The 18,747-nt window shown below is 40.1% G+C and overlaps 1 protein-coding gene across 4 annotated transcripts in view; it reads left to right on the forward strand.

Moving 5' to 3' along the window:
* The window catches only part of FLNB (filamin B), a 476,237-nt gene that overhangs the window by 364,940 nt on the left and 92,550 nt on the right, over positions 1 to 18,747 (forward strand). For 2 of the 4 annotated variants that reach the window (XM_086939044.1, XM_086939046.1), the window contains 3 exons: positions 5,661 to 5,738; positions 6,669 to 6,771; positions 16,121 to 16,261. In XM_086939044.1, coding sequence (XP_086795170.1) covers positions 5,661 to 5,738; positions 6,669 to 6,771; positions 16,121 to 16,261 — 322 coding nt within the window. The remainder of the gene's footprint in view (positions 1 to 5,660; positions 5,739 to 6,668; positions 6,772 to 16,120; positions 16,262 to 18,747) is intronic. The other 2 variants (XM_086939045.1, XM_086939047.1) reach the window with 1 other exon arrangement.

Here is an 18,747-nt window from a genome sequence, read left to right on the forward strand (position 1 = left end):
ATAATGCAGCAACTTGGCACATGTAGGGGTGCAATGTCTCTCCCACCAGGGGCAGCGGTCGACAATCAAACTGACTTGTTTCCTACATTAATATTTCCACCATGTTCTTCTTGAAAGTAGGCACCTGAATAATGGCAATGGCATTAGTGTTTTTTTGGTTTTCCAGATCGTTAAAAATGTGTTCAATATAACTTGTGAAGTTTATTGATTCAGGTTACTTAGCGCATAGCTAAAAGCAGATGTGTACGTTGCGACCTATTAGTTACTTTGCTAGATGTTGCCAGACTCTTGCATTCAAGTCTGGGGCTCTGTGATAAAAAATTGGGGCACTTTATTGAACCTTCAGTGGCAACCTTGGTTTCTTATGTGAGGTGTCTCTTGTCTTTTTGGTTAGTTGGGTATATACCACAACACTCTACTGTAACAGACGCACCTACTGCAGACTATTGTGTTTAATATCGGTCAGTTTGAAACCCTAGTGAATCTGAATAACATACCCATGGGGATGGTGCATCATGATTGACGAATGGTAGGGGTTTATGGATTACAACAGGTGAGAGGAGGGCACCCATTGTATATGTGCTGAGTGATCTGATGACCACTGGTCAGCATGTTTTGCTGTCTTCAGATTATATATGTCCCTGTATGAATATGTGACATTACAACGCGTACTAATACCACACGTGCCATTACATTCATATATATCTGTATATAATATATAATTTTTTACTACCCCCTTAAACCTTAAAATGACCCTGACAACCCCTTAACCCATGCCCCCTAAACGCTAAAATTACACTCCCACCCCTTAACCCATACCCACCCTGAACCCCAAACCTCATACCCACCCTGAACCCTAAACTTTCCCTTGGCACCCCAAAACCCATACCCACCCTGAACCCTAGAATTATCTTTGGCATCCCCAAACCCATACCCACCCTGAAGCCTAAAATTCCCCTAGCCACCCCAAACCCCATACCCACCCTGAACCCTAAAATTACCCGATTATATCCTTGCCTTATACATACATGTAAAACACATATACCTTTTCCATTCATGCCTTTACACCGAAATTTGTAGTAAAGGCATGCGTGGTAAAGGCATATGCGTTGTAATGGCATGCGTTGTGATGGCAGTGCGTTGTAATAGCACTTGCGTTGCAAGGGCATGTTATCTAATAGCATGCGTTGTAATAGATTTGTTGCGATGGAAGTTCCCACCACTGTACACTTTGAAGAAGAGATGAGTTTAAATATGGCTTGTTTTGTGGTTGCTCTTGGCATATGTTTATTTACGCTACCCCATCATTGTGTACAAGAGCTGCATCTATGTTTAAAACAAAAAAAAAACTTCAAATAGTGTTGTTTTTTTGTTTCTAGGCAGCTATTTAACAGTTCCTCTACAGACTTCCTGTTTTTTGTTATCGTCTCGCCAATAGTCTTAATTGCATGAACGTATTCTTCCTGACCTCATTTCCGGTCACTGTTCGTCAGTTTCAAGAGCATTAATGCTGCTTTTGTTTCTTTTCGCTGCGCCGGTTCCTTGAAGCTGTGTGGTGTTGCCTGCTTGGCTCTTATTGTTCGCTCTCTGGGAACGCTGATTGTTTCCTTCTGTAATATATATGATTTTTGTTATAGTGAACGCCAGGATGACGAAACAGTGAGCCAGTGATTCAGATAAAGAGCAAAATGTGAATTAAAAAGTGCCGTTCTTCATACTCATGCCCACTTCAAACTGAAATTACGACCCCTTCTCTTTTCGTGACAGCAGAAGATTGAATTAAATTCATTCAATTAGTTCAAATAAACAGCACAAAAAAATTACAGGTTCATATGTCTATAGGGTCGGAGGACTTTCCTCGGCAACCCCAAGCCCTGATGTAATTAAAATTACTTGATCACACCAACATTGTTTTCATTTCAAACTAAGTGTGCATCACTCTTCCTTGGGGACCTTACCAGTAAAGCACTGTTTTTGACTTCTTAATTAGGATGTCGCCATTTACTTACCACTAATTCTGCTGTCTTTTCATATGTTTTAGGGCAAAAAAAATTGCTTTGAAATTATGCTAATAATGCTGGGAGATGTAAAACGCTCTTTTGCTGTTCCCATAGGCCACGTGGACATTGCACTACTTGTTGGAGCAGAGTGTAGGCACAATCTTAACAATTCCTTGAGACATATTCTTGGCTCTCTGAGTTTGGGGTATTCAGCTAGCCTGTGATTACTCCTTGGTTAAGAGCCAATTTAACATAAGGAGCTACTGTTTGTGTTCGCTGCCTCCATCAGAAAAGCAACAGATTCCTCGCTTCTCGCTCTGCTTGCTGGCTACTGTGTGTGGCTGGCCGTAGTTATGCAAAGTGAAGTAAGGATTCCTGATGAAAGGGTACAGCAGTGTGGTGGAACTTATGAGTCTCAGCCCTGCTAAGCTTCACAAGTCAAAATAGAGCAGGGCTTGAATATCATAAGGCTCGAATGCATAGGGCGTGTATGATAAAATAATCATAAATAAAAAAGTGCTTGACCCGCGCCTAGGTTTTACCTAGATTTCCGCATATTTGTGGGATCACCAAATTCCCCAAGAATGCCATTGGAAATCTATGGAAGCCATAGATTTCTAAATATACTACCAACCTGTCCGCTTACTTCTTCATGTTTCTGAAGGGCAGTCAAATCGCAGGAGTTGATATTGTGGAGTTCCATTATCACACATGTACATTTTTGCCCATATGGCTGGCCCATATTATTTTGTCCATTAGTAGAAATCCATTGCCAGGCAACCATCATAAATTATGAGAGCATATGTGGATTGTTGGTACCTAATTTAAACACTTAATCAAGCCTTTTTTCTACACAAATTGGGTTTGATACTCAAGTGGGAAGATTTGGAATCACAAAGTTAAGACTTCATGGATGTATGCTACCTTTCGATTGACCACCCGCCCCGTCCCTCTTGCCTTAGAATGGCAAATTTTCCACCTCTAACCATGAATGTACAACTTAAAGAATCTGTAATGCTTGTGGCGTTTCCACAGTGGTGTGTGTCATACGCGAATATAAATATCCGCAGTCTCCAACCAATCTTATTAGCATCCTTCAAATTGAACAAAGGAAATGTCTTGAAATCATATGCAAAAGCTAAACTGAGATGTATTGCACTTTAATAAGATGCATCATTACAACTCTTTCACACCATGGATAATATTTCACAAAATCCATCTTCCACCAAAAATCTCCCAGACATTTGGAAGGACAACATTTCTTTTCAAAGCAGAGGGCTGTGTTCTGCTGACATATTTGGGGCTCAAACACCAACGGGCTTTTCTTGCGGGTTAACATTATTTATCATATTAAATTCCTGTTTTTGTCCTCCCTATCATAGAGAAATGATTGTGGAACAGAAATATGAGAGCAACTGGTGATGTTTATTGGTAGTGCTTTTTCTTTAAAATGTGTTTGTAAGTTAGGAAGCCTGTGGGTGCGAGAGGAAAGATCTGCTGGAGTTAAAATCAATCTTAAAGTTTTGCTTAACCTATGAAAAGTAAACCCTATCCATTTTTACCAATGTCGTATTCTAATTGATAATGTTTAAATTGAGTCTAAGGCCAAGATTATGCTCCTGTAATGAGCCTAGTTTGGTAACCAATGAGTCCACAATTGTTACTTAGAGATGCTTGTGCACAAACCCTACATTTTATCCATGATTTCATCATGGAATATCGGTTTGGCTTTCTCCTGAGTAGGGAAGCCCTCTGTGGCTCTTTTAATTGTGCATTGTATCTTCTGTATATGTGTATTTGCCCTACATGTCTACTTCCCTTTCATAGCTACATAGATCAGACATAAGACAGTTACTATCATCATAGTACATACATCTGAAATCTCAAATCGCTATACAAATGGCTTTCGTGGTCTACTAAAATGGCTGCAAGGCAAGCTTTGAAACACAAAAGAATGCACCTGTATAAGTGAAATTAAAACCAAAGCTTTTAATAGCTTTAACAGGAATACTCGAGAGTGGGCACTGAGGCTCCAATTTAATGGTCATGGTCAAAAATATCATGTTGAGTTCATTGCCTAGGAGCACTGGGCTTGTAGCCGGACGCGAGCTGTTCTTGTATAGAAACTGGATTTTCTGACAGGTCTTTATGAAAGGAAACAAGCTATAAGATCAGAGTAAAGACACATGTAAAAATAAAATGGAAGGGTTTCAGTAGTTACCAGGAAATGAAACCTGGAAATTTACAGCAGTGCAGCTGAGGTCCTACTGAAACACAGGTGGTGTGTTCTTAAAGCAAACAATTTGCACTCTACAAATGTCCTATACAACACAAAAGGTTCCAAAATTCGTTGCAAGGCTAGGGGCTTAATAGAGTACTTCGAATGTAAGATAACCTAGGTGCAGAAAATTCGAGCAGCACAAGAATTGCAAATTCGTATTTAAAAGTCAAAACAATTTTGAAAAATTACATGCAATAAATGTAAAAAGGTAAATTTCTGTACAGACTGCTTTAAAGACTTATATGGTGAGCTGCAAATTCGAGTGATAACATTGCGCTAAAGGGAGGAAACATTAACTTAGCAAGAAATCATTGAAATAACACCTACTAAAAAGACAACTGCAATAACTCTACTTGATGGACACTGACATAAATCAGTCATTACTGCATGCAGTCAAATAGTACAGTTTATTTGATACAACCCATACTTTATTTTTGCCTGGTTATTATATATCTGTCATCAGTGAAAACACTTCAAAAAGACTCCACACTACTTTATAAAAATAGAGTATTTATCGGCCTAAAACAAGATCAAAATGACAAAAGTCCAATAAGTAAAAGTCGAGATATCCTTTTTTAAAGATTAAATTCAAAGACAGTTCTTAGAAGTCAATAGCGCCAAAATGTTTCCTGAGGTTGAAGTAGACCAGGGTAAATCCAAAGTTCAGACTGACCGTGATGGAGTCACGCAAAAATGAAGTCAGTAAAACAGGAGGTCAGGAGACAACGAGTCGAGGGAAACCACACCAAAGATGCTAGATCTAAGATAAACTATACCACTCCTCAATGTCACAAGGACTACTCAGATGCTTCTATGCTGCAAATTCAAATTTTAATGGAACAGCTGAAGCTGTTTCGTTGAAATTTGAATTTGCAGCACATGGATGTCTGGGTAGTCCAAGTCACAAGGACTACTCAGTGGATTTTCCAACAATTTTAGCATTCCCTTACTGCTCAACTCAAAATCAGGGAAAAATACACTGTTGACTCCTAATAGGGACTGAAAGTGTATACTGATTAGAGGTCTCAATACATTGTGATCAAAAATGTTGAAAAGCCACTTAAATTACCCGAGTTTGTAATGTAAAACACCTCAAGTATGTTGCTAAGTATTGTTAATGTAAATTTAAAATGTAACCGACACATAGTGTAGATGTAAAGAATTATTAGCTATAGTACACCCTTACTTTACCATTGTACCAATTTAACTGTAATCTGTAGACTAAATTATGCCACATGGGCTCTTGTATATTGAGTGTTGTTCTGCTGTTACAAATTTTGTGAAATGCCTTGTGTGCCATGGTTTACGGATCGCTCGCAAATGTGTTAGCAAAGCACAAACACCTTGTATCAACCTAACCTCCTTTTACCACTAACCAGGCCGCAGAAGAAGTTCCGGTAGTGATGCAGCAGCAACAGCAGCAAGTTAGTGCATGCCCCCCTGGAATGGAGCCCTTGGTACAAGTTATTTTACTCTACATTTGCCTTTTTGTTGACATCTTCCATTTCAGAAATGACTTGGCTGCTTTTTGGGGCTTGTTCCGTCTTCCCACACCCTCTCTGATCATGTGTTCTCAACCTGTCCATTTGATTTTATCCCGCTGCACTGACTGTACTGGAGACCGTCCTGTGATTTTAAAAAAACTGCTCATTCTACACAGGCTTTTGGAAAGAGCTGGTGAAAAACACATTTCTTTGGGAGCGGAATGCATGTTTACACTTCTCCTGACATTTCATTTTGTTTGTACGTTTCGCAGGCTTAATATACGTGCACACATCTTGTTTTATCCTTTTTCTCAGCTTCAGAAATTTCGTTTACCTTTTTATTTTTTTGTGAGTGTCTTTAGGAAAAAACACATTTTGGAAATGTATTTATTCCAGGATTTGCAGTATCATGAATTCATCCTCCTTCCTATACACATTGCATTCATTTTCTTTTCCAGGCCACATGCGACTTAACTGTTCTCTTTCAGGTTGAGCCATGGTGGGTTTCCGTGTCACCCCATTTTGGCTTTCCATTTCCATGCTGGTTTGTTGCAGCTTTGAAACATGCTGGGAATTTCACAAATAGATTGCATACAATTAAGAAGCTGGAACTAACATATTCACTTAGTCCTTTAATTGGATGGAGTGTGCATGTCATGCTACTATTGGTTGGTGTTGTCTGCCTATGGTTACAGTGGCATACTTACTCTAAATTTGTTAGTAATGTTTTAGTTACTGCTGGTCTGGAAATGTTTACACATTTTAGCTCCAGCATACATCTATCCAACGACTAATTTTGGTCTGATCCCAAGCAAAAATAGCAATCTACTTGTAAAAATTCCAGTTGCACTTGGAGATTCAGATCTTTAGTTTTTGTAGTTGACAACTTCTTGTATTTTTCAGGTCTCAGAAACTGATTATGCTCCGGTCAGTGCCATGAATGGGCTGGGATACAGGCCATTTGATATGGTTATTCCTTTTTCTGTAAGGACGGGAGAGATAACAGGTGAGAGGAAACCATGGTAATCTGGTATGATGGTTCAAGGATAAGGAGACGTGGTCTGGTCAATATAGTTTCACATTAGCTGTGCCATTAAGTACATGAAGCAGTGGCGTGCAAGAAGAACACAACGCATTGTTTTTGTGCATGTGGTTGAGTGTGCTCGTGTTCAATGTAACATATCAAAGTTTACTACAAGAAACCCAGAGGCTAGGCGGCAAATTTCACCAATGGCATTTGTCTCTCTGTATCCAATTAAGTGACCACTTCTTCATGAGGACTCCAAAATACTTTACAAATTTGGGAAAAGCTGGTTTTACAAATCTACCCAATCCTCAGTAAGTGTGGTCAACATTATAGTTCTATCTAGAAGGGAAAAATCACCTTGTTATTGGATTACTGAAGAACATGCTTCTTAAATTCGGATTTTATTAGGTATTAGGTATCAGACTTATCATTCAGTTTCTGACCTGGAAACTTTACCAGCCCAACATTCACACCTAACATTACGAACAGATGTACTCTAGTTCTTTGTTGGTCTTTGTGGTGTTCTAAGACCTAACACTGAATGCTGGAAAGTTAGGGATAATAAATAAGTATATATTTTAGATATTATTAAATGCATGACTTTACCATCAGTAAACAATGCTGTAAAACACGTTAGTGCAATTAGAATATAAGTTTGTCCTTCAGTAATCGCCTTAATTCCAAAACATGTTGGTAGTATTGTAGCTTTAAGTCAAGCTCAAACAATTGTCCGAAGTTTATTTCCATTTTTGTGAGGTATTATCAGAAACTTTTTATTGACCTGAAAATAAGTAGACTTTATCTTCACCGATCCTCTTTTGATGGTTTCACTTACCTTTGGGTTTTCAGAATCTTTAAACTGGAATGCTATCTCTTCCATAATCTTTGAAGCAACTGTAAAAACCCTCATAAAATCATTGTCTATTTGGATGTTAAGCAATTGGTTGTTTCTTGCCCTCTTGGTCCCATCTAATTGTAGTCATAACTGGTTTGTGCTACTTGGTAAACGTGAGGCATGGAATGTTGTAAATCATAACTATTGCTAGGCAGAGTTGCAGTCCAGGCTCTGACCTTAAAATTGTGAGATCACTGTTCTACCGATAGGTTTTCCATGTGGCCAAAAATGTATTTTGCTTCTCTTCAAATAGTAAACATATGCAATGTAAATATCTAAACCAACTGGACACTGCACTTTCTCATTCTGCACGAGTATAATATACCCACTCGCCAATCAACAGCAAATTGGGTTTTCTAAAATTCAATGACAAACAGACACCACACGACTTACTGTTTTAAGTTCATTAACGTCTGGTATAAGATGCTTCTGCTTCGATTCAATTGTTCTTAGTCAGTTCTGTGGTTTCTTTAACCAGAAAAACAACTCTATCAAGATGTGCTTCCAAATAGTGACAAAGAGCTGGGCTAATTTTAGGTCATCCCTTATGATCGTTTCATTCTCCCCTATTAAAGCATATATGTGGATGCCACATAGTGAAAGGAGATGAACCCAGGACCCAGAGACCTTCTCTTGTTACCACAGACATGTGGAAGGGAAAGGTCCAGGGAGCTCTCCTCCTAATAGTATATTTTTGTTGGACTTCTTTTTTAGACACTATTTCAATCCCATAGTCAGTTTTGCAGACCCTATTTGATCACATGTTTATTTCAACTAATGTTATTTCAACTTTGATATGTTTCCACATACCTATTTTATATTGTTTGGCCAACCTGATTTTCACCTTTGCATATATTTGTTCAGACTGCTTTTGATTTGAGATGACTTGTGGTTTTGCATTTAGCTTTGTGGCTCCTTTTTTATGATGTTCTTCGTAGCTTAGACACAGTGCTCTCCTGTGATGGCGTACAGCACAAATAAACCCTTTCTATCTTTGAGCTAGCGGATGAATGGGCAGTTTCTTTTCTGTCGCGAAATGGTCCCGGCTCTATGCCAGCTGGTTCCTGTAGCACTTAAAGTACATCTGACATCCATAAAGGGCTAGTCTTGATTTCTTCGGCTGATCTTGGAGAGAGGGAAACGAAAACTGAAGACACTTTGGAATTGCGGTTCGGTATACTTATTGAACTGAAAAATATTTGTATTCATTGTAACATATTTAACCCCTTCCATGCTGGGCCGTTTCCGCTGCTGTGCGGTAAACAAAAGAACAGGGCGGGGCCGTGACGAACCCCAGCCGTCATCAGCACACGAGCGCCGCAGAGCGTGACGGCTGGGGTTCGTCACCAGCATGGAAGGGGTGAACAGCAAACAAAAAGGCCTCCTCTTCACTCTCAAATATGAGGAGTAATTCTTATGTTAACCATTAGGAGAGACCTAAATATAACTGTTTCCCCACTTTTGTTTGTTATCCCCAGCATTTCAATTCATGCGGTCACTGGGGCTACTCAAATTCTTCCCAACAAATTGATTTTGGTCTATCAGAAATATCTAGTCGAGAGGATACAACCAGTGAATCCTTTCATGCTCACCATCCATCAATAAGTTATGATTCCCAGCTCATGAAATAGTTTTTAGCGCTTTATTGTGCTAGATATCGACTCCATTGGGTTCATGGTGGTTTGTCCTCCGAGTGTGTGATTAGTTCCAGCAGTAACATGCTCCAGATGGCTGCCAAAGTGCAACAGCCTGTCTAATATGTGGTGTCTTCCAGTTTTGTACTCTTTTCTTTGATCCAGATCTACACATCCACTATCCACCTCTTCAACAAAAGGACTTCATTAGCCTTCCACCCCATTTATATCTTCTACTTGGCCAAAGTGCGAGCCCTATCCGAAAATAGAGGCACTTGCTTTGCTGTTTTTTTAGTGGAATAAGGCCTAAACTGAAGGCCCCGGGTTTTACCTGGTTTGACGTCACTGATTTTATTTCGCAAGTATAACGGTGACCTGTACAATGTATTTTTCACTGAAATGCTAATAAAAATTAAACATTAAAGAAAGTATGACAGAGACCTATTTCTAAGGTAGTTCAAGGCAGACGCATGACCAAGTAATCTGTATAAAGCCAAGTCGATGCAGATGAAATCTAAGGCAGCTGCCAATGTTGTACCATATACCTTTTGGTGTCTTGCAGGTGTCCGCTAAGTATAATATAGTTGGTTAAGCTGTGTGTAGTTAAATCTAGCTTTACCCAGTACTGCTACGTTGCAGGCACACACCCTTTCCAATTTCTTTTCTGATAAATCTCTTCAAGTATCTCTCTTTACCAATAGACCTCCGGGGCACGGAGAGGTCAAGATGTTGCATCGCTAGCTAGGCACTGTATAGAATCATTGTTATCTTCGTCCCTCATCCTAGTGTTGATATAGTATGCGACACCCCGTAAGGCTCGGGGTTAAGGTTTCCATTTTTGTAGGCCATATGGACTATACTTATCCTTTTAAAAAGGGTATTGGGTGGATGGTGCATTCTCCATCACCATGCATTTCTGCCAGACCTACTGTAATAGTCTTTGCCATTGGCACAACATGATTTTTTTCTCTGCCCCAACATCTTCTTACTCTTCATTTTTCTTGAAACTGGTACTGTACAATACTTTCCCCACCTCACAAACTGATGTCTTGGGTCAGTGCACACAAAGAGAATTCACTTGGTTCTCAAAAGATGGCCACCAAGAAAAATACTCGACACATAAATGTGGTGACTGGAAACAACTGTAGTACCTGTTTTAAAACGCCCAATACAATCATAATGTCTTTAAACACAAAATAATAATATTTTGTAAATAAACTTTTAGTATTCAGGCTTCCACTTACAAACTTTCGATTTGGTCCCTTTCTGAAATCCTTTCAAAGACTAGAAATGTTTAATAAATCATACAGTGGCATATATCGTGCATTGTTAGTGAGTTTGTTAGGAATAAGATCTACATTTAGGATTGGTAAACACATTTCATGTATTCACAAATAACTATCCCGAGCAATGACAACAGTAGACGTATGTAAAATAACTTAAGATGGCTCTATGTGTTCCAACCTTTTTTGTAATAATGGATACTTATGGTCAATGAAAAACATGCCGAGCTACTAATATTAATAGTGTGGTAATAGAGACCAAGTCGGACTAGATTACATTAGTGGCCAGCCCACAGAAGATTACCAACTGTGGTTAAACTCGTGAACAAGTAAGGTTGCCAGCAGTTATGCGAAAATGGCTTTAGAAATTTGCACTACATATCTAAATGGTTTATATAGGACAATCCTAGGTGCAGTGCCCCTGGCACCAAGGTAATACATTTAATAATGTCTCCCCAACGCCTCATGATTTCTCACTCAAATATCGGCTTTAATTATATTTTAGAAAACTAGCCATTTGTCTCCAAACATCAGCTAAGTGGATGGGTTCTAAAAATACACTCATTTTATCTTGAATACATGCTTTTCAATTTTGGGAGACATATACTAATTCAACCAAGCAAAAATGTCAACTTTTGTAGGGTAGGCTGCACACAAGTCAGCCTTTTACAAGTAGCTTGAAAACTACCAGTAGCTCACGAGCTACTCTTTGGAGAAGCCTGGTTTAAAGCAAAGCCGCCATCTGATCCTGGACGATCAACAAAGTGGTCCATCACAGAATTAATTTAGTTAGGCAATGAGAAAGTAAAATGCGTTGAGGTAGACTGAAAAACAGAGGGTTCTTTTGGGCAAAACAATTCATTGTTTAGTAACATAGACTCCTAATGTTGCTTGCACTACTTTATTACAGTAATGCAAATGTAAAGAAGAGATTCCATTTAGCAAAAAACTCTGCCAATAGCCAGTATTTTATTTGGTTCTGTACATCAACAAAAGGTCTTAGGGCCAGATGTACGTATTCTAGGGTTTGCGATTACCAAATAGCGAATTTTAGTGATATATTATTTGGTAACTGCAAACCGAGATGTACAAATGTATCTTTCACACAGTTGGTGATTCCCAGGTTGCCGCAAATAAGCCTACCTCATTAATATTCATGAGGTAGGACTCGGTTTGTCACCCCAAGGGATTCGCCAAACTCACGGGGATGGTGGCCTGCTGGGGTCAGCAGGCCACTATCTCTGTGATTGCTTTTAAATAAAACATTGTTTTTCCCCAAATATAGCCTGTTTCCCTTAAAAGAAACGAGATGCATTTCGAAATGTAAAATTCTAAGTTTTCGTTTTATTTTTTAGGATTAGGCAGTGGTCCGTGAGACCACTGCCTGCTCTTAAAAAATGTTTTCCCTGCATTTGGAAAGGGGTCCTTTGGAGACCATTTCCCAGTTGCAAATGGGTTACCACCAACTCAGAGTTGGCGGTAAAATGTGAATGTTTTGCGACGATATTTAGGTCGCAAAACATTCACACATAACACTGCGAGTCGCTATTAGGAAAGGACTCCCTACACACGCCCGTTCCTAATACCGAATCGCAAACCCAAGTTGTGATTCGGTAATAGGTTACTGAGATGCAAGTGGAGCATTTGTACATACAAAAGCCTCGTACACCTCGCCCTCAGTCTATTAAGTCATTATTTGTTTTTATCTGGTTGAGAAGGCTTGAGTACTCAAGGAAACCCCTGAACCTGGTTTTGGAGTTAACCCCTGTAGTGTATATGTGAGTTAACAACTGCAGAGATTCTCAGGAATTAACTAAAATCCACTCTTAGCCAAGAGGCCTTGAGTGATAATTTGTTGCTCTTAATTCGAAGTGTTTTTCATTTTAATTTGGAAACGTGTAATTTAGGGATGACACCATGGCCTCCGCTGAGGGGAAATACTTCTTATAATATTTGTTTAAGATTGATAAATTAACCTTTTAAAATGAACCAAATCTATGAACTCCAGATTTCCATAAGAGCTCGTTTATACAGGAAATGACCCAACTGGGGAATGCATCTTTGACCACCTTCGGACAGTGTGGGGGCAGCCTGAACTAGACCAACCGTGCACAGTCTAGTTCCTATGAACATGGTGATTGATGTATGTCCTTGCACCACAGTAGAATAAAGGCAAGTTCTTATTTGCATTGTAAGTGCAGCGTTATAAAGACGGACCATTGGTGTAATGCACTCAATAAACTGACTGATATTTAGGTACATCATTATTATATTATGAAGATTATGTTGACTCAATTAATTCCTGACAGTGTAATTGATGGCAGGGGCGTTGTGCACCCCTTACCTGCTGCATTGGAGATGAGGACTTGTAATGGGTCTCATTTAAGCACATTTTGGCCGATAAAAGCTTATAATCAATGCTAAAACGAAGGATGAATTGATAGAAAAGGGGAAGAAGAATAGATGAGTAGATTCATGAGTGGGTGAAAGGATGGGTGTTTGAATGGATGGGTGGATGAATGAGTAGGTAAAAGGATAGTTAGGCTAAAGGATGCATGAGTCGGTGGGTAAAAAGATGAATGGGTGGGGGAAAGGGAAGATTGGTGGGTGAATGGTGACTGGGTGAAATAATGGCTAAATGAGTGAGTAAAAGGGTGAATAGGTGAGAGGCTGGGTAGATGGTGGATAAAAGGATGACTGATTAAATGGAAATCTGACAGGATGGGTCGATGGGTGAATGAAAGGATGGATGAGTAAACTGGAATCTGAATGGAAAGATAGAGGCGTGGGTGGTTGGATGGGTGGTTGAAAGGATGTCAGAGGAAATGGGAATCTGAGAGTATGTACGGGTGAATGGATGGACACATGTTAAAGTGATGGATGAAAGGGTTTATTGATGGATGGGTAAGTCAAGTGATGGATGTATGGATGGATGGTTTCGTTCATAGATGATTGATGTATGAATGGAATGACTAGTGGATTGATTGAATGGTGAAGGATTGAATGATGGTTGAAAGTATGAATAGATGGCTGGCAGAATGTAAAGATGAAATGGTGACTCCTCGATTGGATGGATGGTTGGTTGAAAGAATGAATGGACACATGTTTGCTTGGTGTCATTAGAGTTTTAGTTCAAAGTTTAGGACTACTGTGGGGGTTTTGGGTTCAGGGATGGATAATGTTTAGGGTGATAAGGGGTTTTAGGGGTCAATGAATAATTGGAGTTCGGGCATAGAAATGGCTTTATAGGGTTCAGAGATGGGTGGAGAGTATGGGTGATGAGGAGTTTTTAGGATTCACGGATAAGAGGTGTTTAGGTGTGTGAAGTGTTTTTAGGTTTCAAGATTGGGTGAAGTGTAAGGGTGTTGACGGGATTTAGGGTTCATGACTGGGCAAAGTTTAGGGCTAGTGAGGGTTTAAAGATTCAACTATGGGTAGCAGCTGGGGTGATGAAGAGTTTTTAGCGTTCAGAATGGGTTGGAGTGTATGGTGGGGGGGTTTAAGGTTTCAGGGATGGGTGGAATTTAGATATAGGAAGGGGTTTTTAGGGTTCATGGATGTGTAGTTTAGGATAACGAAGAGTTCATATGGGTAATGGATGAGTGGTGTTGAAGGGCTGGGAGGGTTTTTTAAGGTTCATGGATGGGTGGAGTTTGTGTGTGCTGAGGTGTTTCAAGGGGTATGGGATGGGTGGGATTTAGGCGTAGAAAGAGGTTTTATAGGGTTCATGAGTGCTTGGAGTTGGGGGTAGGGAGAGATTTTATGGTTCAGGGATGGTGGATTTGTTGGGTAGAAAGGGCTTTTAGGCTTCAGGGATGAGTGTAGTTTAGGTGTGGTGAGGACTTTTATGAGCAGGGATTGATGGTGTTTAGGAGTCATGAGGGGTCAGTGATGGTTGCTGTTAATGGGCGGTGATGGACCAGTGAATAAAAAGCATCCAAAATATTCGATTGTGTGAAAGATATAAATATGAAATAATGTTCCCTGAAGTAAAGCACTGAAAGAAATATCTCCGACAAAACTGTTTCTAAAAGTCAAACCTGCAAACATTGCATTTAGGCCTCAAAAATCACCATTCAAAAGCCAATTTCGACCAAAAAAGGAATTCTATGAATTGGTTTCTCTGAAAAGGTAAATGCCATTCATTCTGAAAATATCCATTAAACAGTTTAGATGAAATGGTTTCTATGCAATGGTATTCCATGAAATCGTTTTTCTATGTATTCACACATACAACCTGGTTCAAGATGGAATTCCCTCTTAGGGTGAAAGGTGAATTAGATATAATTTGGAAGCTTAAACTCATGTTTTGCTTGGTTTCTTTTTTTCTTTGAGAGATTCCTTGCTGGGTACTGCTAGTACTATTGCTTTTGAAGTGTTGACTCCTGGACACTCCTTCATATGCTTACGCCAAGTAGCTTTGAAGTGCTGTACAGCATAAGAAAAAAAGGCAAATACAGCTTTCTATAAAGCGTAACACTAACATTGGATGATATCTATTTACAAATAGAGAAGTCATAAATCAAAAGAAACCACATCTCGGAAATGTATCAAAATAATCCAGAAGCATCAATATTTTTCCTATTATTCCGAAAAGCTTGTACTGAATTCTCTAGTCTCAAAAGGGACTTGCAAAGTCTTCCAAAGGTTTGTGACTATGGTGACCACATCACACAAAGCCCTTAGGAACACTGGGCCTGATTGAGAGGCAGATTACACCATCACAATCGTGACAAAAGTTCCCTTGGCCTTATTACAGTTGTATTATATCCTCTGACACCTATAATAAGGCATACAGGATATCTGTCACAGTTCAATGGAGTTACCTGTCCACCAAACTCTAAAACGGGCCCTTTTTCTCCAGGCCTGCACTTTACACCTACAAACCATTGATTTCTGGTGTGCTAGTCTAATTAGTTGAGTTGAAGCAAAACAAGGCGGCAGTGCCCAGTATGCATTTGGCTATCACTCAAAAGTCCAGGACTACAAACAGTGTCCATAATGACCTGAAGGGAGGGGATGATCTTAGTTGTGGCAATGTTTGCAAAAGATTTATTCACCATCCTGGGTAGCTTAACCCCTTCGATGCTTATGACGGAAAGGTTCCGTCATCAGTGTCGGTTGGGTTGGGCTGATGACGGAACCGTTCCGTCATGACCACACCCGTTTTTCGAATCTTCAGCACAGCGCGAAAATTTGCGCCGCGCTGAAGAGGTTAAGATCCGGAACCTCTAGCCTCTGGATGTTAAGTCTTAATGTGATCCCTGTGCCTTCCGAAACCTTACGTTGATTAGCAAAATACTGGCTGCTCCATTATTCATAGCCACTAGTGCACAGAATTCTAAGTTCTGAGTTTGTGTTGGAATGTGGATTGACTTTTTGACCGAGACTTAGTGGAAGGAAGACCTGAAATGATTATCCTTGTTCTTTGATGAAATCAGCTGCGTTTTTGTAAGTCACTTGAAGAAAGCTCTTCCTGGATGTCTTTAACATAGCATCTTATGCTTGTCGTACAGGTGAAGTTCATATGCCTTCAGGAAACACTGCACCTGCAGAAATTGTCGATAACAAGGACGGCACAGTAACAGTTCGATACACACCGACAGAGACAGGGCTGCACGAGCTGCATATAAAATATAATGGTCTTCATATCCCAGGTGAGTGTGGAATGTTGTTATCTGAAATTAAAGTTGACTTGGGTTTCTTGATGGCATGCCTCACTGTTGTTTTAGCTTTCCGTGTTCTGCTTTGTTTATCTATTTATGTGGCACTACTTTCCTGAAAATTACAAATGAGTTTCATTTTAACTGGTGACCAAATATTTTATCTTCTAAGCTTCTTTATTAGCATATTTGCATTTCTGAAATTAAAAGGAAATAATGTTTTAATTGATGCTACAGCAGCATCTGAAATTGATCAGTGCATCACGCTTGCTCTGAAACTGGTGGATCATGCATTTGTCATATTGTTAAATAGTAAGCACCCGGCTGCCAAAACGCTCCTAGGTTTATTGCAGATCAATACCGAGATCCATGAATTGACTTTCAGTGTCTTTTGCTGTACTTATTGTCTTTGATCGGGATTGCTGAATTCTGCACATTAAATTTAGGACCATATTTAGAGTTTGGCGATTGGGTCCCATCTACCATATTACAATTGCATTACAGCTTGCAGCACTTGTAACACAAGGAGCTGGCTACCTGGCACATTTGGATGCTGCACCCAGTACATCAATCTCTCAATAAGGTCCTTAGTCTTTGAAGCCCCATGGGATCCTTTTCTTCTCACTTTCCTACTCTTAGTATCAAGCCTTCCCTTTCAGAGCCTTAATCAGTGACTCTTCAGATGTTCGGAAAGGGAAGGTATGTCTTTTTGGACATGATGCTGAATATTCAGCAGAGGGACTTTTCAAAAGTACTGAAAGGGAAGGGGTGGCTTTTTGTAGACCGCAAAGGCATCTGCAAGAGGTGGCTTCAGATGTACTAGAAGGGAAGGAATTCCTTGTTTTGAAAATGCAGTGGGATCTGCAACAGGGTTGAAGTCCTAAAGGAAGTGGAAAGTAGACAAGGAGTTGACCAACACTAGAAGGGAAACTGTGACTTCAATGTGGAGCAGACACACTACGAGCAGTAGTGTAAGATGCGATACAAAAGAAAGGAGGCTGATGCTGAAGGACTAAGGAGGAAAGGGAATTTTTGGGTCTGGTATCCTTTGCCTTGAAAGGTTCCTTAAAAGATGACATGGCCGTAATGCAGACATGGGGGCGCAAGGGGAGATTTAAAGAAGCCATCTAGTGTATGATGTCACAATGGGTTTTACAACCTAACCAGATGTCATCAAATAAAGAAAAAAATTGGAATTCACCTTGTTGGAGGCTGTTGGGGTATATCAGGGAGTTTTATAACAAGTCAAGTCAAGTCAGAGAATTTATATAGCGCACTACATACCCAGAGGGTCTCAAGGCGCTTAGCAAGGGGAGGAGGATTACTTGTCAAATATACACGTTTTAAGTTGCTTTCTGAATGCTAGGTGGTTCTGGGTAAGGCGAAGGTAGGCGGGGAGTGAGTTCCATGTTTTAGCAGCCAGGTATGAGAAGGATCTACCTCCCATGGTGGTCTTGTTGATGCGAGGTACCGTGGCGAGGGCTTGGCTGGAAGAACGTAGTTGGCGGGAGGGGATGTAGAAGGACAGTCGTGAGTTGAGGCATTCTGGTCCGATGTCGTAGAGTGATTTGTGTGCGTGGGTTAGCAGTCGGAAAGTGATCCTCTTCTCGACGGGTAGCCAATGGAGGTCTTTAAGGTGCCCAGAGATGTGTCCGTTGCATGGGATGTCTAATATGATCCTGGCTGAGGCGTTTTGGATTCGTTGGAGTTTCTTCTGGAGTTTAGCGGTAGTGCCTGCGTAGAGGGTGTTTCCGTAGTCCAGTCGGCTAACCTAACCAGACGTCATCAAATAAAGAAACGTTCTGGAATTCACATTGTTGGTGGCTGTTGAGATATGACACAGGGTAAGAGATCACTGGATGCCCCCTTTAAACAGTAGAAAAGGGGATTTGTATCGCTGCGTATACATCATTGTGAGGCCTCGCTCAAAGTGCAAAACTTTTCCGTTTCTGCAGGCCACTTCTTCAAAATAAAGGAAATGTAGAACATCTCACCATGTGTCAGTGATTAGAAGATTAGGTAATCCTCTAGGAATACTCTGGATTTCTATTTCGAGTTGGTTTATGCTTGTGTCTATTTTTATTCTTCCCCTGAAATTGAGTTAACTTAAATGGAGGGCAAAATCGTGTTGTCCTTTGGGGTCAAACATGGGAAAACTGCGTTGATCCTGAAAAACAGTGAAATGTAAACCATTTCAAATACAACAAACGGAAATATCCCTCAAACACTGTGGAGCCTGGAGGCACGAGGAGGGCTTGTGTCTAGACGGGTGTTTATTGATTTGAATCTGTGAGCCATGTAGTCCCGCACATAGCTAAGCAGTTACTTCTGGTCATCACACCATACAAATAAAGGAACTTTAACCTAAATATGAAATACTTTTCAAAGACAACATATTGATGCCAGTAGAAAACTGTGCAAATAGACTAGATTCGTCTATGTATGGCTGGGGGAGGGGGGGTGAGGGGAGAAGGTGTTGG

The sequence above is a fragment of the Lissotriton vulgaris genome, chromosome 9 (genome assembly GCF_964263255.1).
Source record: "Lissotriton vulgaris chromosome 9, aLisVul1.2, whole genome shotgun sequence".
NCBI classification, from domain to species: Eukaryota; Metazoa; Chordata; class Amphibia; order Caudata; family Salamandridae; genus Lissotriton; species Lissotriton vulgaris.